At 45.2% G+C, this 18,210-nt stretch overlaps 1 protein-coding gene across 1 annotated transcript; it reads left to right on the top strand.

Moving 5' to 3' along the window:
* Positions 1 to 2,295: 2,295 nt before the first annotated feature.
* Positions 2,296 to 4,850, top strand: LOC309837419 (heterogeneous nuclear ribonucleoprotein U-like protein 1; the record flags this gene model as incomplete). The annotated part of the gene is given in 5 exon segments (XM_082677894.1): positions 2,296 to 2,578; positions 2,581 to 2,969; positions 2,973 to 3,722; positions 3,726 to 3,839; positions 3,843 to 4,850. Coding segments are annotated over 5 exon segments (2,445 nt in total). The 5' UTR covers positions 2,296 to 2,394.
* Between the last annotated feature and the right edge of the window lie 13,360 nt (positions 4,851 to 18,210).

The following is an 18,210-nucleotide window of genomic DNA, read 5'->3' as shown; positions in this document are numbered from 1 at the left end:
AGCGGGGTCTACTCTTCATTGCGGAATGCGGGCTTCTCATTGCAGTGGCTTCTCTTGTTGCGGAGCATGGGCTTCAGGTGCACGGGCTTCAGTAGTTGTGGCGCACGGTCTTTGTTGCTCCACGGCATGTGGGATCTTCCTGGACCAGGGTCAAACCCATGTCCCCTGCATTGGCAGGCAGATTCTTAACCACTGAGCCACCAGGGAAGCCCTATCCTATTTGCTCCTAATCGCTCGTAACATTTTTGGGAAGTGTATATGTTTGGGAACTGTTTGGGGTTTTATTTTGTTTTTTGGCTAAAATCATGAATCAAAGGATGAAATTAAAGAAATCATTACAGGTAAGCAAGGAATTTGGGGATGGAGTATTTTCCATCTCCCTAATATCAGGCACTGCAGGATGCCGGACACAACTGTAAGCCATCAAAAGTATTAAGATCGGGCTTCCCTGGTGGCGCAGTGGTTGGGAGTCCGCCTGCCGATGCAGGGGACACGGGTTCGTGCCCCGGTCCGGGAGGATCCCACGTGCCGCGGAGGGGCTGGGTCCGTGAGCCATGGCCGCTGAGCCTGCGCGTCCGGAGCCTGTGCTCCGCAGTGGGAGAGGCCACAGCGGTGAGAGGCCCATGTACCGCAGAAAGAAAAAAAAAAAAGTATTAAGAGCGCTGATAAAGGTAAATACATGGATAAATATAAAGCAGCATTAATGTAATTTTGATTTGAAAAATTTGGGGATTTTTTAAACAAGATTTAAAAAACATGCATAAAAGTAATTGTAAATCTAGGTTAAAGTATACACAATATATAAAGATTCAGTTTGTGATATCAATAACATAAAGAGAAGGAGCCAACTGTAAAGGAATAGAGCTTTAGTATGCAATTGAAGTTGGTATCAATTTTAAATAGATTGTTGTAACTTTAGGATGTTATATGTAATCCCTCTGGTAACCAAAAAGAAAATATTTATAGAATACACAAAAAAGGAAATGAGGAGGGAATCAAAACGTGTCACTACAAAAAATCAACTAGAGATAAGACTTCCAGTTTCTAGTCCATAATGAGCTTGGGAGTCATCAATCCATTATAACAACAAGTAAAAAGCAGAATGAACTGAAAATCAACTCTTCCATAGATCCATCAGAGAGTTAAGGTCACAGGGTAAACTGCTGCCCACAGACAGGTGGATACAGAGAATCACAACTTACCAGAGCATAGGCACATTAGCAGAAACCTCTGTGGGAACCAGTACAGGAGATGGAAAACCTAAACTGTAATGGAAAAATTGCAGGAGGTTCAGTGTGGACAAATCTGAGAGTTAAATGCTCCAAGGGGGTCCGAGTCTTTAAGAAGTCCCTGCACTTTTATGAGCTTTACCTCCAGGAGCCCAATCAAGTCCTCACTAAGTCCTCACTAAGACTGGAGAAAAATCTCCATTGTGTTTCTGGCAGAGAGAGGGGGAAAGTCGCTATTTTGAAACATTCTCAAAGCATTCTGTTCTTAATAAGGCATGCCGCAAAGAGAAACTATTGTACCAGAGCCTATAACCTACTGAGGTTTCATTAGTGTCTAACCAACCTGAGGGAAAAGAAATGCTCAGCTCCAGCCCACTCTAGCCATCCTGTCCCACCAGAGGGAGGGAGGTAGACTGAGAGGCACTGGCAAAGTTCACAGTCCAGTGGCAGTTTCACCAAGACTGAAGCTTAATCACAGGACTATAGAACATAAACCCTCCCCCTACACCTTATCACCACATCACTAAAGGTCTTACCAGTGTTCCTTTTACCCAGCACATGAAGTCTAGGTTTAAACAAAAACAAACAAAACAACAACAGAGACAATTAATAGAAAACAGTAACAAATATGATAGGTATTAATCCAATTATATCAATAACCACTTTACATATCAAAGATAAAATCAAAAATAGAGAAAAGTGGGGCTTCCCTGGTGGCACAGTGGTTAAGAATCTGCCTGCCAATGCAGGACACGTGTTCAAGCCCTGGCCTGGGAAGATCCCACATGCCACAGAGCAACTAAGCCCGTGCATCACAGCTACTGAGCCTGCACTCTAGAGCTCACGTGCCACAACTACTGAGCCCACGTGCCACAACTACTGAAGCCCAGGCGCCTAGAGCCCATGCTCCGCAACAAGAGAAGCCACTGCAATGAGAAACCTGCACACCGCAACAAAGAGTAGCCCCCACTCGCCACAGCCAGAGAAAGCCCACACACAGCAACAAAGACCCAACATAGCCAAAAATAAAAAATAAAATTTAAAAAATAGAGAGTGGAGTGGGGGCCTCCCCTTTCCTCCTTTGCCTCCTGACAGGAAAGGTTTAAGGGCGACTGAGCCCTGGGAGGCCGGGCTCGGCTTGGGGGCCGCCCCGGGGGCCCGGGCCATGGATGTACGCCGACTGAAGGTGAACGAACTTCGCGAGGAGCTGCAGCGCCGCGGCCTAGACACTCGTGGCCTCAAGGCCGAGCTTGCTGAGCGGCTGCAGGCGGCGCTGGAGGCCGAGGAGCCCGACGACGAGCGGGAGCTCAAGGCCGACGACGAACTGGGGCAACCCGGGCACAACAAAGAGGCGATGTCATGGACAATATTATCATGCAGAACCAATTCTATGAGATGCAGGTCACCAAGAAAGAGAACGAGTCAGGCTACGAGAGGAGAACACTGGAAATGGACCAGCAGCAGCAGGCCTATCGCCCAGTAGAAGTGAAGACAGAGATGAAGCAAGAAGCACCCACCAGCTTCCTCCCGCCCGAATCATCTCAACCCAAACCAGACAGACAGCAGTTCCAGAGTCGCAAGAGGACTTATCAAGAAAACCGGGGACGGGGGTATTTCGAGCACCAGGAGGATAGGAGGGGCCACTTTCCTCAGCCTCCCGCTGAAGAGGATGAAGATGACTTTGACAACACCCTTGCTGCCATCGACACATATAACTGCGACCTCCACTTCAAGATGGCCTGAGACCGGAGTAGTGGCTGCCCACTCACAACTGAAGGTTTTGCGTACCTGTGGTCAGCAGCCCGTGCCAGCTATGGGGTCAGAAGGGGCCGTGTGTGCTTTGAGATAAAGATCAATGAGGAAGTCTCTGTGAAGCACCTTCCATCTACAGAGCCCGACCCACACGTTGTCTGTATTGTTTGGTCCCTGGACTCCTGCAGCACTCAGCTAGGCAAAGAGCCTTTCTCCTATGGCTATGGAGGCACTGGGAAGAAGTCCATCAACAGCTGGTTTGAAAACTACGGAGACAAGTTTGCAGAGAATGATGTGATTGGCTGCTTTGAGGACTTTGAATGTGGAAATGATGTGGAACTTTCCTTCACCAAAAATGGGAAGTGGATGGGCACTGCCTTCCGAATCCAGAAGAGAGCCTTAGGGGGTCAGGCCCTCTACCCTCATGTCCTGGTGAAGAATTGTGCAGTGGAGTTCAACTTCAGGCAGAGGGCAGAGCCCTACTGTTACGTCCTCTCAGGCTACACCTTCATCCAGCACCTTCCCCTGAGTGAGCGAATCCGGGGCACTGTCGGACCAAAGAGCAAGGCAGAGTGTGAGATTCTGATGATGGTGGGCCTGCCTGCCACCAGTAAGACCACATGGGCCATCAAACATGCAGCCTCCAACCCCTCCAAGAAGTACAACATCCTGGGTACCAATGCCATCATGGATAAGATGCAAGCGATGGGCCTACGCCGTCAGAGGAACTACGCCAGCCGCTGAGACGTCCTGATCCAGCAGGCCACCCAGCGCCTCAACCGCCTCATGCAGATCACTGCCCGAAAGAAACGCAGCTATATCCTAGATCAGACAAATGTTTATGGGTCAGCCCAGAGATGAAAAATGAGACCATTTGAAGGCTTCCAGCGCAAAGCTATTGCTATTTGTCCCACTGATGAGGACCTAAAAGACCGAACGATAAAGCGAAACGACGAAGAAGCGAAGGATGTCCCATATCACGCGGTCTTAGAAATGAAAGCCAACTTCATGTTGCCAGGTGTTGGGGACTTCCTGGACGAGGTGCTGTTCATTGAGCTGCAGCGAGAGGAAGCAGACAAGCTGGTGAGGCAATACAATGAGGAAGGCCGCAAGTCTGGGCCACACCCTGAAAAGCGCTTTGACAACAAAGGCGGTGGTAGCTTCCGGGGCTGTGGGAGTGGCGGCCGTTTCCAGCGCTATGACACCCGAGGTCCCCCCAGGGGCAACCGAGGAGGCTTCCAGAATCGGGGAGGAGGCAGCAGAAGAGGCAGCTACCGAGGAGGTTTCAACCACAGTGGAGGTGGTGGCTACAACCAGAACCGCTGGGGTAACAACAGCTGGGATAACAACAACTCCAATACCCGAGGCAGCTACAACAGGGCTCCCCAGCAACAGCCACCACCACAGCAGCCACCGCCACCACAGCCACCGCCGCCACCCAGCTACAGCCCTGTTCGGAACCCTCCAGGTGCTGGCAGCTATGCTAAGAACAGCAACATCCCTGGCTCGAGCACCAATACCAGCACTCCTACTGTCAACAGCTACAGCCCTCCACAGCCGAGTTACAGCCAGCCACATCCCTACAACCAGGGAGCTTACAGCCAGGGCTACACAGCTCCACCATCTCCACCTCCGCCACCACCTGCCTACACCTATGGGAGCTACGGTGGCTACAACCCAGCCCCTTACACCCCTCCGCCGCCCCCCACCGCACAGACCTACCCTCAGCCCAGCTATAACCAGTACCAACAGTATGCCCAGGAGTGGAACCAGTACAATCAGAACCAGGGCCAGTGGCCGCCATACTACGGTAACTGTGACTACGGGAGCTACTCCGGGAACACACAGGGGAGCACAAGCACACAGTAGCCAGTGTGTCCTGGAGGCCCCTGCCGGCTTCCTCCACCAGCGCCCACCTTGGCCCCCCTTGTCCACCCCACCGGGTCATGTGGTGCTGGGGGACGGGTCCTCCCAGGGCTGCCTCCCCTCCAAGGGGCTCTTACCCCACACAGGGCCGGCATTTTCCTCTGGATTCAAACAGGCAACAATGACCTTTTATTTTTTATTTTTTTGCAGTATGCGGGCCTCTCACTGCTGTGGCCTCTCCCTTTGCGGAGCACAGGCTCTGGACGCGCAGGCTCAGCGGCCATGGCTCACGGGCCTAGCTGCTCCGCGGCATGTGGGATCTTCCCAGACCGGGGCACGAACCCGTGTCCCCTGCATCGGCAGGCGGACTCTCAACCACTGCGCCACCAGGGAAGCCCAGACCTTTTATTTTGTTTGTCCCCCCACCCCACTCCTCTCCCTCTTCCTCCCTTCCTCCTTTTAGACTAAAGACGCCCCTTCCCTTGGTTGTACAGTGAGGCTACAGGACTGTGGGGAGGGCCCCTTCCTGTCCTCTGGTCCCAGCCCTGCTCCAGCCCCTCAGCTTCCCAGATTCTCATGCAGTTGGTTGTAAATTCTTCCAGGAGCTGTTTTACTGTCTACTTTTCAGGATTTAAAAAAAAATCAAAAACTTAAAAACACACAAGTTTAAAAAAGCAAAATGCAGCAGGAGGAAGAAGTGACAGATTTTTTTTGGTAATTATGCTTTTTTTTTTAATTTTTAGAATTTGTCCCTTTTTACTGTGGGTGAGCTGTTGATATTTCATCAGGATAACCATTTCTTTGCTGAGTTCAGGTGATGGAGGAAGAGCCACACCCTCAAAACAAAACACACACAAAACAAAACCAGAGAATCATCTTTAACCTAACTTTTTATACAATGTCTCAGTTTCCCGTAACTTTGCACACAACCTTCTGTGTTGAGTTGAATTGTACCTGCCTTTTGTATTTGGAGAGAGTGTGACTATTGAACTTGAAACCTTTTATTCCAGGCATCTTGGTGGTTTCTGGTGGGATTAATCGGGTGAGAGGGAAGAAGGGAGTTGGGGGGCTCCTTCCTTTCAGAACATGAAGTTTCTCACTGCCTCCTCTCCAGAGGTCTCCCAGGTGCCAGACCTAAAGGTTTTTCCTACAGTGATCCTCTGATTATTTTTACTTCCCCTTGACCCATATGTTTTAACAGGACTTTAACAAACTGCACTTATTAAGAAATGTGTTTGCTCTGTCTTGTTTTGTTTTTGTTTTGTTTCAATAAATGACATGGCACCTCCTAGCAGGAAGGAAGCAAGGTTTCAACCCTGATTTAAAAAAAAAATACAGAAAAGTATAGCATGCTAACACTAATCAAAAGAAAGCTGGGGGCTTCCCCAGTGGCGCAGTGGTTGAGAGTCTACCTGCCAATGCAGGGGACGCAGGTCCGTGCCCCGGTCCGGGGGGATCCCACATGCTGCGGAGTGGCTGGGCCCGTGAGCCATGGCCGCTGAGCCTGCGCGTCCGGAGCCTGTGCTCCGCAACGGGAGAGGCCACAGCAGTGAGAGGCCCGCGTACCGCAAAATAAACAAAAACAAAACAATATCAAAGTGACGCCAAGTAAGAGTACAAGGTGTTAGCTTTCAAAATCCACGTCTTCATTCAAAATTGAGTCGGGGGAGGGGAGGGACTGAGAAGACCATGTATTAAAAAAAAAAAAAAAAAAAAAAGCTGGAGCAGCCGTAGTAATTTTAGAGGAAGCTGACTTCAGATCAGGGAAAATTATCAGGGATAAAGAGGGCCATTACATAATGATACAGGTGTAACAAAACAGTAGTAATCTTTATATGTACCTAACAATGGACCATCCAAATATGTGAGGGAAAAACTTTTAGAACTACAAGGAGAAATAAATAAAACCACTATTATAATTGGATTCCTTCAACACCCTTTTTTTAATAATGGAAAATCAGTAAGGACACAGTTGACTTCTAGCCCCATCAATCAACTGGATATAATTGACACCGATAGACTACTTCTTCCAACAACAGTAGAATACACATTCTTCTCAATTTTACAAGGAACACTCACCAAGATAAACACAGCAAGCATCTGTGGCCTTAAAACATACCTTAACAAACTTAAAAAAATAGAAACCAGGGCTTCCCTGGTGGCGCAGTGGCTGAGAATCCGCCTGCCAATGCAGGGGACGCGGGTTCGAGCCCTGGTCAGGGAAGATCCCACGTGCCGCGGAGCAACTAAGCCCGTGCGCCACAGCTAATGAGCCTGCGCTCTAGAGCCCGCGAGCCACAACTCCTGAAGCCCGCGCGCCTAGAGCCAGTGCTCTGCAGCTAGAGAGGCCACCGCGATGAGAAGCCCTTGCACCGCAACGAAGAGCAGCCCCCGCTCGCCGCAACTAGAGAAAGCCCGCGCGCAGCGATGAAAATCCAACGCAGCCAAAAATAAATAAATAAAATTAAAGAAAAAAAAATAGAAACCATAAAATGTATGCTCTCACACCGCAGTGGAACTGAACTAGAAATTAACAACAGAAAGATAGCTGAAAAACCCCAAAATACCTGGAGATTAAACAACACACTTCTAAATATCACACAAGTCAAAGAAATCTCAGAAATATTAAAATATCTTAAATAAAAATGAAAATACAGCTTATCAAAATTTGTGGGATACAGTGAAAGCAGATCTTAGAAGGAAATTTATAGCATTGAATATATATATTAGAAAAGAAGAGGGCTTCCCTGGTGGCGCAGTGGCTAAGAATCCACCTGCCAATGCAGGGGACACTGGTTCGAGCCCTGGTCCAGGAAGATCCCACATACCACAGAGCAACTAAGCCCGGGAGCCTGTGAGCCACAACTACTGAGCCCACATGCCACAACTGCTGAGGCCCGTGCACCTAAAGCCTGTGCTCTGCAACAAGAGAAGCCACTGCAATGAGAAGCCCACGCACCACAATGAAGAGTAGTCCCCGCTCACAGCAACTAGAGAAAGCCCACGTGCAGCAATGAAGACCCAATGCAGCCAAAAAATAAAAATAAAAAAACAAAAATTTTAAAAAATATATAAATAAATAAATAAGACAGGGGTTGATGCTTCCATGTTACATCCTGGGGCTCCAGTTCTGGAGGCGTCTATTGTCCCCATTTTACATGCCATAAAACTGAGGCCTGGGCTTCCCTGGTGGCGCAGTGATTGAGAGTCCGCCTGCCGATGCAGGGGACACGGGTTCGTGCCCTGGTCCGGGAAGATCCCACATGCCGCGGAGCGGCTGGGCCCGTGAGCCATGGCTGCTGAGCCTGTGCGTCTGGAGCCTGTGCTCCGCAACGGGAGAGACCACAACAGTGAGAGGCCCGTGTACCGCAAAAAAAAAAAAAAAAAACAAACCAAAAAAGAACTGAGGCCTGCCCTGGGATCCCAGAGCTTGTAAGCAGCTCTTTTTAAATCCCAACTGTATCTCATTTTATTCTACCCTTTACAACTAAATCTTACCTCCTCTGAGTACAAAATGAGTGCATGATTCATGACACCTATTTATACCAAGAAAAAGGACTAGAGCTTGAGCTTGTTAACTCTTGGCTTCTCCTGTGGCTCAGAATGTGGCCTTGTGCACATCACTTAATTCATTCAGGAAATACTGCCTGAGTTCCTGCTGAGTGCTGGACACTTCTAGAATCGGGGCACACAGCAGTGAACAGGACAGATGGGTCTCAATAGCTTATGTTCTAGTTGAGCAATAGACAACGTTAAACATTTAAAACACAGGTGAGTGCTCTAATGAAAAGACAGTATAAAGGGATGGAGAGAGATAGGGTGAGGGGTGCAGGGACAAATCATGCAATGGTCTGAGTAAAACACTAGAATCAGTTAATTGTGATAATTAGTAGTAATTAATAGTAGAACAAATTAAACATACTTCATGCAAGGAAGAAACCCCAATATTTTATGTTTCTTTTTTTCCTCTGATACAACAGTTTAACTTTTTAAAAACTCTCCATTGGATATTTAAAATCTGTGGGCTATGTTAATGTATAGTCTACAGTATATAATCCCGTTGCGGAGCACAGGCTCTGGACGTGCAGGCTAAGCGGCCATGGCTCACGCGCCCAGCCCCTCCGCGGCATGTGGGATCTTCCCAGAGCGGGGCACGAACCCGTGTCCCCTGCATCAGCAGGCGGACTCTCAACCACTGCGCCACCAGGGAAGCCCCAAGTTTAAGACTTTAAAAGGAGAACATAAATGCAATAGACCTAATGAAAAAGATAATACCTATATTTAATTTTAAAAAGGAAATATTTCTGTCTCATGATATAGTGGGATGTTTTTACTCTGTTTTCTTTGTCAATATTTCTCTGAACTGCCTGTGGCCTTCAAGACATACTTCTTTTCTTGTACGAACAGTAGTGGTAAAACTGACTACATACAAAATTCACTTTGACTTGGATCTCTGCTCCTATCAAGCCCACGTTATGCTAGTTCCTGGTGTCACCCCAATTTGATGACAGCAAGCCAAATATCTTCTAAACAAAAGCATATGAGCGTGGGATACTTAATGATTTTATCTACTAGCAACAGCAGGTTTTTAGATTTGGATGAATTCATTTCCAGCTCTCTAAAAATGTCTATCCACTTTGTATCTAAAAGGCTTATGTTAGTAAAGCAGCTGTTTGCTGGGTCTTGGATCTATAAATTCATCAGAGGCTATCCATGTCTAAAATGTCCACAATTTTTAAGCACTTCAGTGTTTGAATGTCACTTTAAGTTAACCCCTCTCAGGGAAAATGAGAAAGGTAATTTGAACTTGTGAAGTTGAAGTTAACAGTTTCAGCCAAGAAATTGAGAAAGTTCTATGTAACCAGATCATCAAACAATTCTGGAGAAACAGCATTTATCTTTTGTTTTACTATAATCATTTTCTCCATTCTCATCCTCATTCTCCAAATTAGAGAAGGACATGCTTGTTCCACACTTGGAAAATATAATTTTACAGTAAGACAGTTTAACATCTTTTCTATGGCTAGCATCAATAGCAATCTGGTACACATATGTCTAAGGAGGCCATCTCTGTCCATTTCTTTAAAGCTTAAAATCTTACCAAGTGCTTCTGCATGTTTTGAAGAAATCGAGAAATAACCAAAACCTTTCATTATGAAAGCCTCAGTATTCAGATAAGCAAATCACATCCCCTTTTTTTGCAGTGTTGCAGATGAAATCTTTTAATTTCCTTTTTTTATAAAGATTTTTTGATGTGGACCATTTTTAAAGCCTTTATTGACTTTGTTACAATATTGCTTCTATTTTCCGTTTTGGTTTTTTGGCCACGAGGCATGTGGGATCTTAGCTCCCCGACCAGGGATCAAACCCACACCACCTGCATTGGAAGGTGAACTCTTAACCACTGGACCGCCAGGGAAGTCCCTAATATCTTCTTATTTTCTTCGGTGAAAAGTTTAGGGACTGAATGGAATTTACAAAAATTACATCTACATTGTCTGCCAAATGTGCAGATAGATGAACAAAATCTAGTTATTAATTGAACAAGATATCAACACCCTTTCGTTTTATGTTTGTGTGGGTGTGGTTTCATTAAAATCTTCATAGAAATCAAGAAGATGATTTGAAACTCCATTTTTCGAGTACCTAAGAACTAGGGGGAAATTTTTGTTACCATGACTCCACACACCACTTGATAAACTGTAGAAAGCTGATCATGATGGCTGGCAAGATCTGACAAAATAGGCTTTAGACTGTACGGGACCAACATATCTTGTCAAAATTTCCCCTTTAGCTTGCCCACGGGACGTTTTAGCTGCAAGCTCTGAGTTCGGAAAATTAACTGCACCTGAACTGTACCTGGTTTCACAGAGCAGTCAAAGGAATGATGATGATGTGTGTTTGGTATACCTAAGCCAATTCACCACCACTATTTTTATTGGTGTCTTTGGGGGAGCTGAAAAACCTTGACAAAGTTAAAAGTACTTACCTGTCTTTTCCCAGACTTGTGAGATTGCCACCGTGTGTACTTTTACATACCTTTCTCCCGAATACTCAATCCTGAATTTTCTCCATATTGTTCAGTAGTCTCTGTTTTGGTTATTTATCTCCCTAATCCATGTGTCCTTCCATTTGTCATTAAAAGAACACATTCGGGCTTCCCTGGTGGCGCAGTGGTTAAGAGTCTGCCTGCCAATGCAGGGGACGCGGGTTCGTGCCCCGGTCCAGGAGGATCCTGCCTGCCGCGGAGCGGCTGGGCCCGTGAGCCGTGGCCGCTGAGCCTGCGCGTCCAGAGCCTGTGCTCTGCAATGGGAGAGGCCACGGCAGTGAGAGGCCCACGTACCGCAAAAAAAAAAAAAAAAAAGAACACATTCACTTAGCCTTTTTTTGGTCTGGGTTATGCTGGTGTTGGTATCGTAGCCATTCTTTTCATTATCTAAAATCTTAGAAAACATTATCACAGTATTCACAATGTCAGAAGTTAAAACTAGCACTACTTGATACAAAGCATGAGTTAATCCACAGGCACAGGCCAAGACAGTTACGGCTCCTAATTACAATACACTTAAGTTGCGTTACTCAGAGCAATGCAACAATGAATGATTCCTTATTGTGAACTACCAATCATGGTTATCAACATCAGCAGTCAGGGGCAGTATGGAAGGCAAAAAAACCTCTGCTGTATCATTTGACACTAAAATCTGTTGCTTTCAGCAGTTCCTATTTTGGGGGCCACCCTATCAGTTTTCTACTTTACCCACAACCTTTGCACCCATTGCAAAAACTGGGACCTTTGCATGTCCTGAGGAGGGGTTTCCCGGGAAGCAGGTGTTTCAGTGCTAAAACCGGGATAGTCCTGGGAAAACCAGGACAGTTGGTCACCCTATAAGTAGTCTTGACTACGTCTTGTCCACCACCTCCCCTTTCCCCTACTTCCCGACCCTGCCAGAGCTGCCCTCACCCCAAGTTCAGCCAGTCACCTTCCCTCTCCTGGCAGTCTGAAATCTGGAAGGGAGACATGCCTAGCCTGGGAGCTGCCACAATATAGAAGGTTCAAGCATTCCCCAAACAGCCCTAGCTGATTATTAGATAATTCTTGTTGTCCAGGGTTTTCTTCAACCCACTCCTTACCCTAGTATTCTGGTTAACTGCCTTTTCTGCTGAAGGTAGCCAGAGTTGGTTTCTTTAGCTTTCAGACAAGAGCGTCTTCACTACTGCAGTAGTATTGCTTTTGCTGATGTCCTTTCTATATCCTGTTGATCTGTGTCGGATCCTGGGTTCCTTGACATCAAATGGATATTCAGGTGTGGTGTAAAACTAAGATGGCTGTCAGTGATTTCCCGAAAAATGGCAAGGAGGTGGGGTGTTTGTACCTTTGCAATGGCTGAAGAGGGACTCAGCTGTGAGTTGTCAGCGGCCAACAATCCCAGCAGCTAGGGGGATGGGTGCTTTGGCCCTGAAAGGGAGAGAGATGGGTGGCACACCTCAGTATTCACTATACTTTATCTCTATTCAATATCACATTAAAAACAAATTGTACCACTATAATATTTTAAATTGTTAGTAAGATCAGGTTTGTTTGTCTCTTTAAAGCATATAAATATTTAGGAGTTTTTGCCAGTATATATCTTCTAAGAGTTTATTCCACACGTAAAGTGAACAATCAGATATAACATTCATTTCACAACTCTTTCATTTTCCCATATTGTGCTAGGGTTTTTTCCTTCACAATTTTTTAGGTGCACAATCTGTATCAGTAATTGTTAATTTGTCTCATAATTACTAATAAGTAGAATTCTATTTTTAAACCTGCAATTATGGTAACTTACCATCAGTCACTCATCCAGTAAGAGTGGATGAATTCAACCTCTGGCATTCTGGTCTCCAAACCCAAGCTATGGGGTAGTGCTTCTCAAATTTTCATGTGAACAAGAATCATCCAGGAATCAGTGAAAATACAGGTTCTGATTCAGGAGGTCTGGGGTGGGACCAGAGAATCTCTTTCAAATAAGCTGCCATAGGGCTAGTCTGAGGACACCTTAGGAGAAGTGAGGTTCTAAAGCAGGAATTAATAAATTACAGCCCACAGACTAAATCAGCCTGCTGCTTGGTTTTGTTTTGTTTTAATATTATTTATTTACTTGGCTATGCCAGTTCTTAGTTGTGGCACACAGGATCTTTAGTTGTGGCACACGGGATCTTTAGTTGTGGCATGCAGGATCTAGTTCCCTGACCAGGGATCAACCCCGGGCCCCCGGCATTGGGAGCATGGGGTCTTAACCACCGGACCATCAGGGAAATCCCTTTGTTTTTTATGGCTAAGAATAGATTTCATAATTTTATTTTATTTATTTACTTTTTTGGCCGCACTGGCGGCATGTGGGATCTTAGTTCCCTGACCAGAGACTGAACCCATGCCCCCTGCAGTGGAAGTGCAGAGTCTTAACCACTGCACGGCCAGAGAAGCCCAAGATTTCATAATTTTAAGTAGTTAAGATAAAATCAAAAAGAATAAATATTTTGTGATATGTGAAAATTACATGAAACACAAATTTCAGTGTCTGTAAATAAGGTTATTAGAACACAGCCATGCTCATTTGTTTATGTAATGTCTGTGGTTGGTTTTACACTACAAGGGCAGAGTTGAGTAGTTGTGACAGACTGTAAGGCCAGGCCTGCAAAGCTGAAAATACTGTCTGGCTCTTCACCAAGCTCTAAAGCACTAAATCTGCTGTTTCAGAGATGATTAACACTTCCTAGGGAGAAAGGGGGATTAGCTGTTGAGTTCCTTCTGGTTCTGGGTTTAACAGATTTGCAAAGTCTGTTAGAAAGAAGAGGAAACAAGGTTTTGAGGAGAAAGGACAGAGAAGGTGAATAAAGAACCAGGAGGTAAAAGTTTCTTGAGATTAAAAGGGCTTTACAGAAGGGTTTAGGTTATACAAGTGCATGCATTTGTTTAAATTCAGCAAATGTACACTTATAAAATATTCCGATTTCTTCAGCTTACTTGGAAATGAATGAAAAATTGAGAGGGACTGATGAATGGATAGATGGAAAGATAAAAAAGCAAATAGGGTAAAATGCTAATGGTGGTATATGAGTGTTCACTCGACAATTCTTCCAACTTTTCTGTATATTTGAAAGTTTTCATAATACAAAGTTAGAGGGGTAACAGAGGAAGAGAACGTGAAGGAGGTTACAAACGGGATGATCTTGGGGTAACTTCTGAGGAACTGACTCTTGTGTAAGACATTTTTACTGACTTCCAATGGAGGACCTCCACTTCCATTACTCCTGCACTAAGAGACCCAGGGAATTTTAAGCATCAACACGCACAGTGACTGCCATGGCAAGGCAACTCACTCAGGTCTTAACAGATTACCCAGGACACTCCCCTCTACCCAGGGCTGGCTTCATGGGCATGCAACCTGTATAGCTGCAGACAGCCCCACACTCAGAAGGTCCCACACTTGGTTTAACACTCTGCTGTTGCTGTCTTGAAATTTGTGGTAATTTTTGAACAAGAAGCCCCACGTTTTCATTTTGCCCTAGGTCCACAAATTATGTAACTGGTCCTGCCCCAACTCTCTCCTTCCCACCTACCAGACATATCTGAAAACACAGTGCATCTGAAGTCCCACATCAGGATGGCTCCTGATGAAAAAGCCTCTCAGACTATTAAAATATGCCAGTAATAGGTTATACTTAGAGTTTGAAAGCAGACATGGTTTTTAAATAAATTCAGGGGGACGATTTTCACATTAATGCTTCACATGTGTGATAGGACTTTTTTTGAAGATCAGGTTTTTTACACAAATTAAGGTATGTAAAATGCATGGATACTTTCGAATATTCAAATATATAGATATTAAAAATTAAAATAAAATATTAAAATAACAATTGTTTATTTCATTGTAAAATAATTGTTTTAAAGATTTATTTCTTACCCTGTTACTTACTGAGATGTTATTGACATACAATAAACTGCATATATTTAAAGTGTACAGTGTAATAAGTTTCAACATATACATACACACGTATAACCATCACAACCAATGTTTGATCATACCCATCACCCCAAAAGGTTACCTGTGCTACTTTGTAACTCTCCCTCCCACACCGGGCAAAACTCCATCCCCCAAACAACCACTGATCTGCTTTCTATATAGAGTTTCATATAAACGGAATCATACAGAATGTATGCTTTTTGGGACTTCCCTGGCCGTCCAGTGGTTAAGACTCATCACTTCCACTGCTGGGGGCAAAGGTTCGATCCCTGGTCAGGGAACTAAGATCCTGCAAGCTGCGCCCTGCGGAGGAAAAAAAAAAAAATCTGGCTTCTTTCACTCAGCATAATTAGTTTGAGACATCCATATTGTTGTATGAATAGTTATTCCTTTTTATTGCTGAGTAGCATTCCATTGTATACCATACTTTGTTTATTCATTCATCTATTGATGGACATTGGATTATTTCCTGTTTTGGGCTATAACAAATAAAGCTGCTATAGACATTTGTGTACAGTCTTTGCAGGTGGGTCTATGGTGGTGAAGCAGGTAGCTGCGCCCATTGGCTCCCTGGGGGCAACCATTATCAAGGATATTTCTGGCAATTCCCCAATCTTTTTCTGGCCCAGTTTTTGCTTGTAGGGAGGATAGGCGACTGATACCGACCTGCTCCCAACCTTTCTTCAGGGACTCCAGCTCTGGCGCTGCCACTTCTGCATCAATACAACAGCCAGCGTCTCCTCTTAATCAACCTGTTGTCGCTCATAAGAAAGATAGCAGCGCCCTGCAACCAGTTTTTATTAGCGTTAAGGTAGGGCATCCTGGGCGCCACCATTTTGAAGGAGGTGCCAGGCATCTTACATTCTGCTTCTGGGTCCCTACACAGAAGAGGCCATGGCAAGGGGGTACCTTCCAATAAGTGCAAAAGGCACTTGGGCTCTGGCTTGATGGGGTTGGGAAAGAGGCCCTGGGTGGACAAAGGTTTTGGAAAGGGCAGGGCAAGGGGAAAGAAGCTGCAGTAAGGGGGAGTGCAGCTCCAATGGCGCTTCCAACCTGACCCATAGTCACTATGTGAGACAGTGTTTATTGTTGGTTTAAGTCAGTAAATTTTGGGGGTAGTTTGTTTTTCGGCAATAGAGAGTACACCTTCCTTGCTGGTCTCCAACATTCCAGGCACACTGCCTATTTTAGGGTCTTTGCATTTGCTGTTCCCTCTGCCCGGAATAGTTTTTTTGTTTTTGGACACGTGCATTATTAGGTCCCTCATTTCTTTCAGGTCTCTATGCAGAGGTCACTTTGGAGGCCTTTCTTAGCTACTGTATCTAAAATTTCACTCCCCTCCTGTAATAGGGGAGGCACAGGCACGACCTATAGCAGTTCCGCTCAGCCACTGGTCAGCACCGCAGTGGGCCTCTCCCCCTCCCCCTCCTCTGTATAAAAGGAGACCGAATTTGGACTGAGGGAAGATGGTATTTTGAGACTCTAGTCTGCCATCTTCTTGGTCTGCTAGCTTTCCAATTAAAGTCGTTATTCCTTGCCAGAACAATTCATCTCCTGATTTACTGGCCTGTCCTGCAGTGAGCAGAGTGAGCGTGGGCTCTGTAACACTCCTACTATTTAATTAATTTATTTAGTTAGTTAGTTTTTGGGTTTTCTGGCTGCGCCACATGACATGTGGGATCTTAGTTCCCTGACCAGGGATCAAACCTGCGCCCCCTGCAGTGGAAGTGCGGAATCTTAACCACTGGACCACCAGGGAAGTCCCGACGCTCCTACTATTTTATATACCCTTTCCCTATTTACTTTTTGCTCATTGACAATTATCAGTTTCCCTTTCTGTTTGATGTATCCCCAATGCCAAGAACAGGGCCTGGTTCATGGTAAGCACTTAGAATGCACTTGTGGGTAAAGGATGCACTTCTATTTAGAGTTCAAGAACTCCCAACAAGCACATCCAGAATCTGTGGCTCACTCAGATCTCTGCTCCAGCACTAGCCTTCCTGACTCCTTCCTACTTTTCAAATCTATTTCCCTGGTGAGGTGGGTAGGTTCTAAGATGGCCTGCAATGACTTCTACCTCCTGGAAGTCTGGAAAGAGGAATCCCCCTTGTGTAATTTCTCCCCCTTGAATGTGGCTGGGAACTGTGACTTGCATCTAACCAACAGAATACAGCAAACGTGACAGGATGTCACTTGCATGATAATATTACATAAGAGTGTAACTTCTGTATTGGTAGCAGACTCCTTATTTGAAGCAAGCTGCTGTGTTGTGAGCTGGACTTTGGAGATGCCCATGTGACAAGGTACTGAGGATAGCCTCTGGCCCACAGCCAGCATGAAATGGCGGCCCTCAGTCCAACAATTCACAAGGAATTGAATTCTGCCAACAACCATGTGATCTTGGAAGCAGCTCCTTCTCTTGCTGAGGATCAGATGAAACCACTGTTCTTGGCAACACCATGACTGTAGCCTTGTGAGACTCGAACCAGAGGACCCAGCTAAGCTGTGTCTGGACTGACAGAAACTGTGAGATAACAAATGTGGGTTGGCTTAAGCTACTAAATTTGTGATAATTTGTTAGGTAGCACTAGGTAACTAACACACTTAGGTTACCAAAGCTAGAGACCAGTGTTAACAGATGTCATAATTTTTTCTCATTACTATCTGTTCTGTGAGGAGGATGCTTTGTTTCAGGGCTAATGATTAGGTGTGTGATCCATACCACAGCTCCACCCTTGTCTGACCATCAGAATTACTGAGGATGCTTGAACCCTCTGCCAGAGCTAATCAAACAGAATCTCTGGGGCCAATATGTTTTAAAAAAAAATTCTCTGCAAAGTGTCTTGCCCAAGATATTTATTAACTACAAAGGCAGAAATGGCAGATTTAGAGTGGGGAAATCTGACATTGAGCACCTTGACCAAATGATCAAGGTTGACATCACCAATAAGATTTATCACCATCACGTACCCTCTGATATGATGCACTGAAGATGCATCACTTCTGTAATATTACTGCATAACCCAGTTAATCAAACCCCAATTGAGGGATATTCTACAAAATAACTGGCCAGTATTGTTCAAAAGTGTCTAAGTCATGAAAGACAAGAAAAGACTGGGGAGCTATCATAGTCTGGAGGAGACGAAAGAGAAATAACAGGTAAATGCAATGTGGGATCTGGACTGGATCTTGGGCTAGATGAAGACATCAGTGGGAAGGGCTATAGTTTAATTACCAGTATTATATCAATGTTAATTTCTTGGTTTTGATAATTATATTATGGTTATATTAGATGTTAACATTAGGGGAAGCTGTGTGGAGAATATTTGGGAACTGTTTTGCAACTTTTTTATAAG

Source organism: Grampus griseus (genome assembly GCF_964374135.1).
Source record: "Grampus griseus genome assembly, chromosome: 19".
Taxonomy (NCBI): Eukaryota; Metazoa; Chordata; class Mammalia; order Artiodactyla; family Delphinidae; genus Grampus; species Grampus griseus.
Note: the sequence above shows the minus strand (reverse complement) of the source record. Positions and strands in the feature narration are given on the sequence as shown.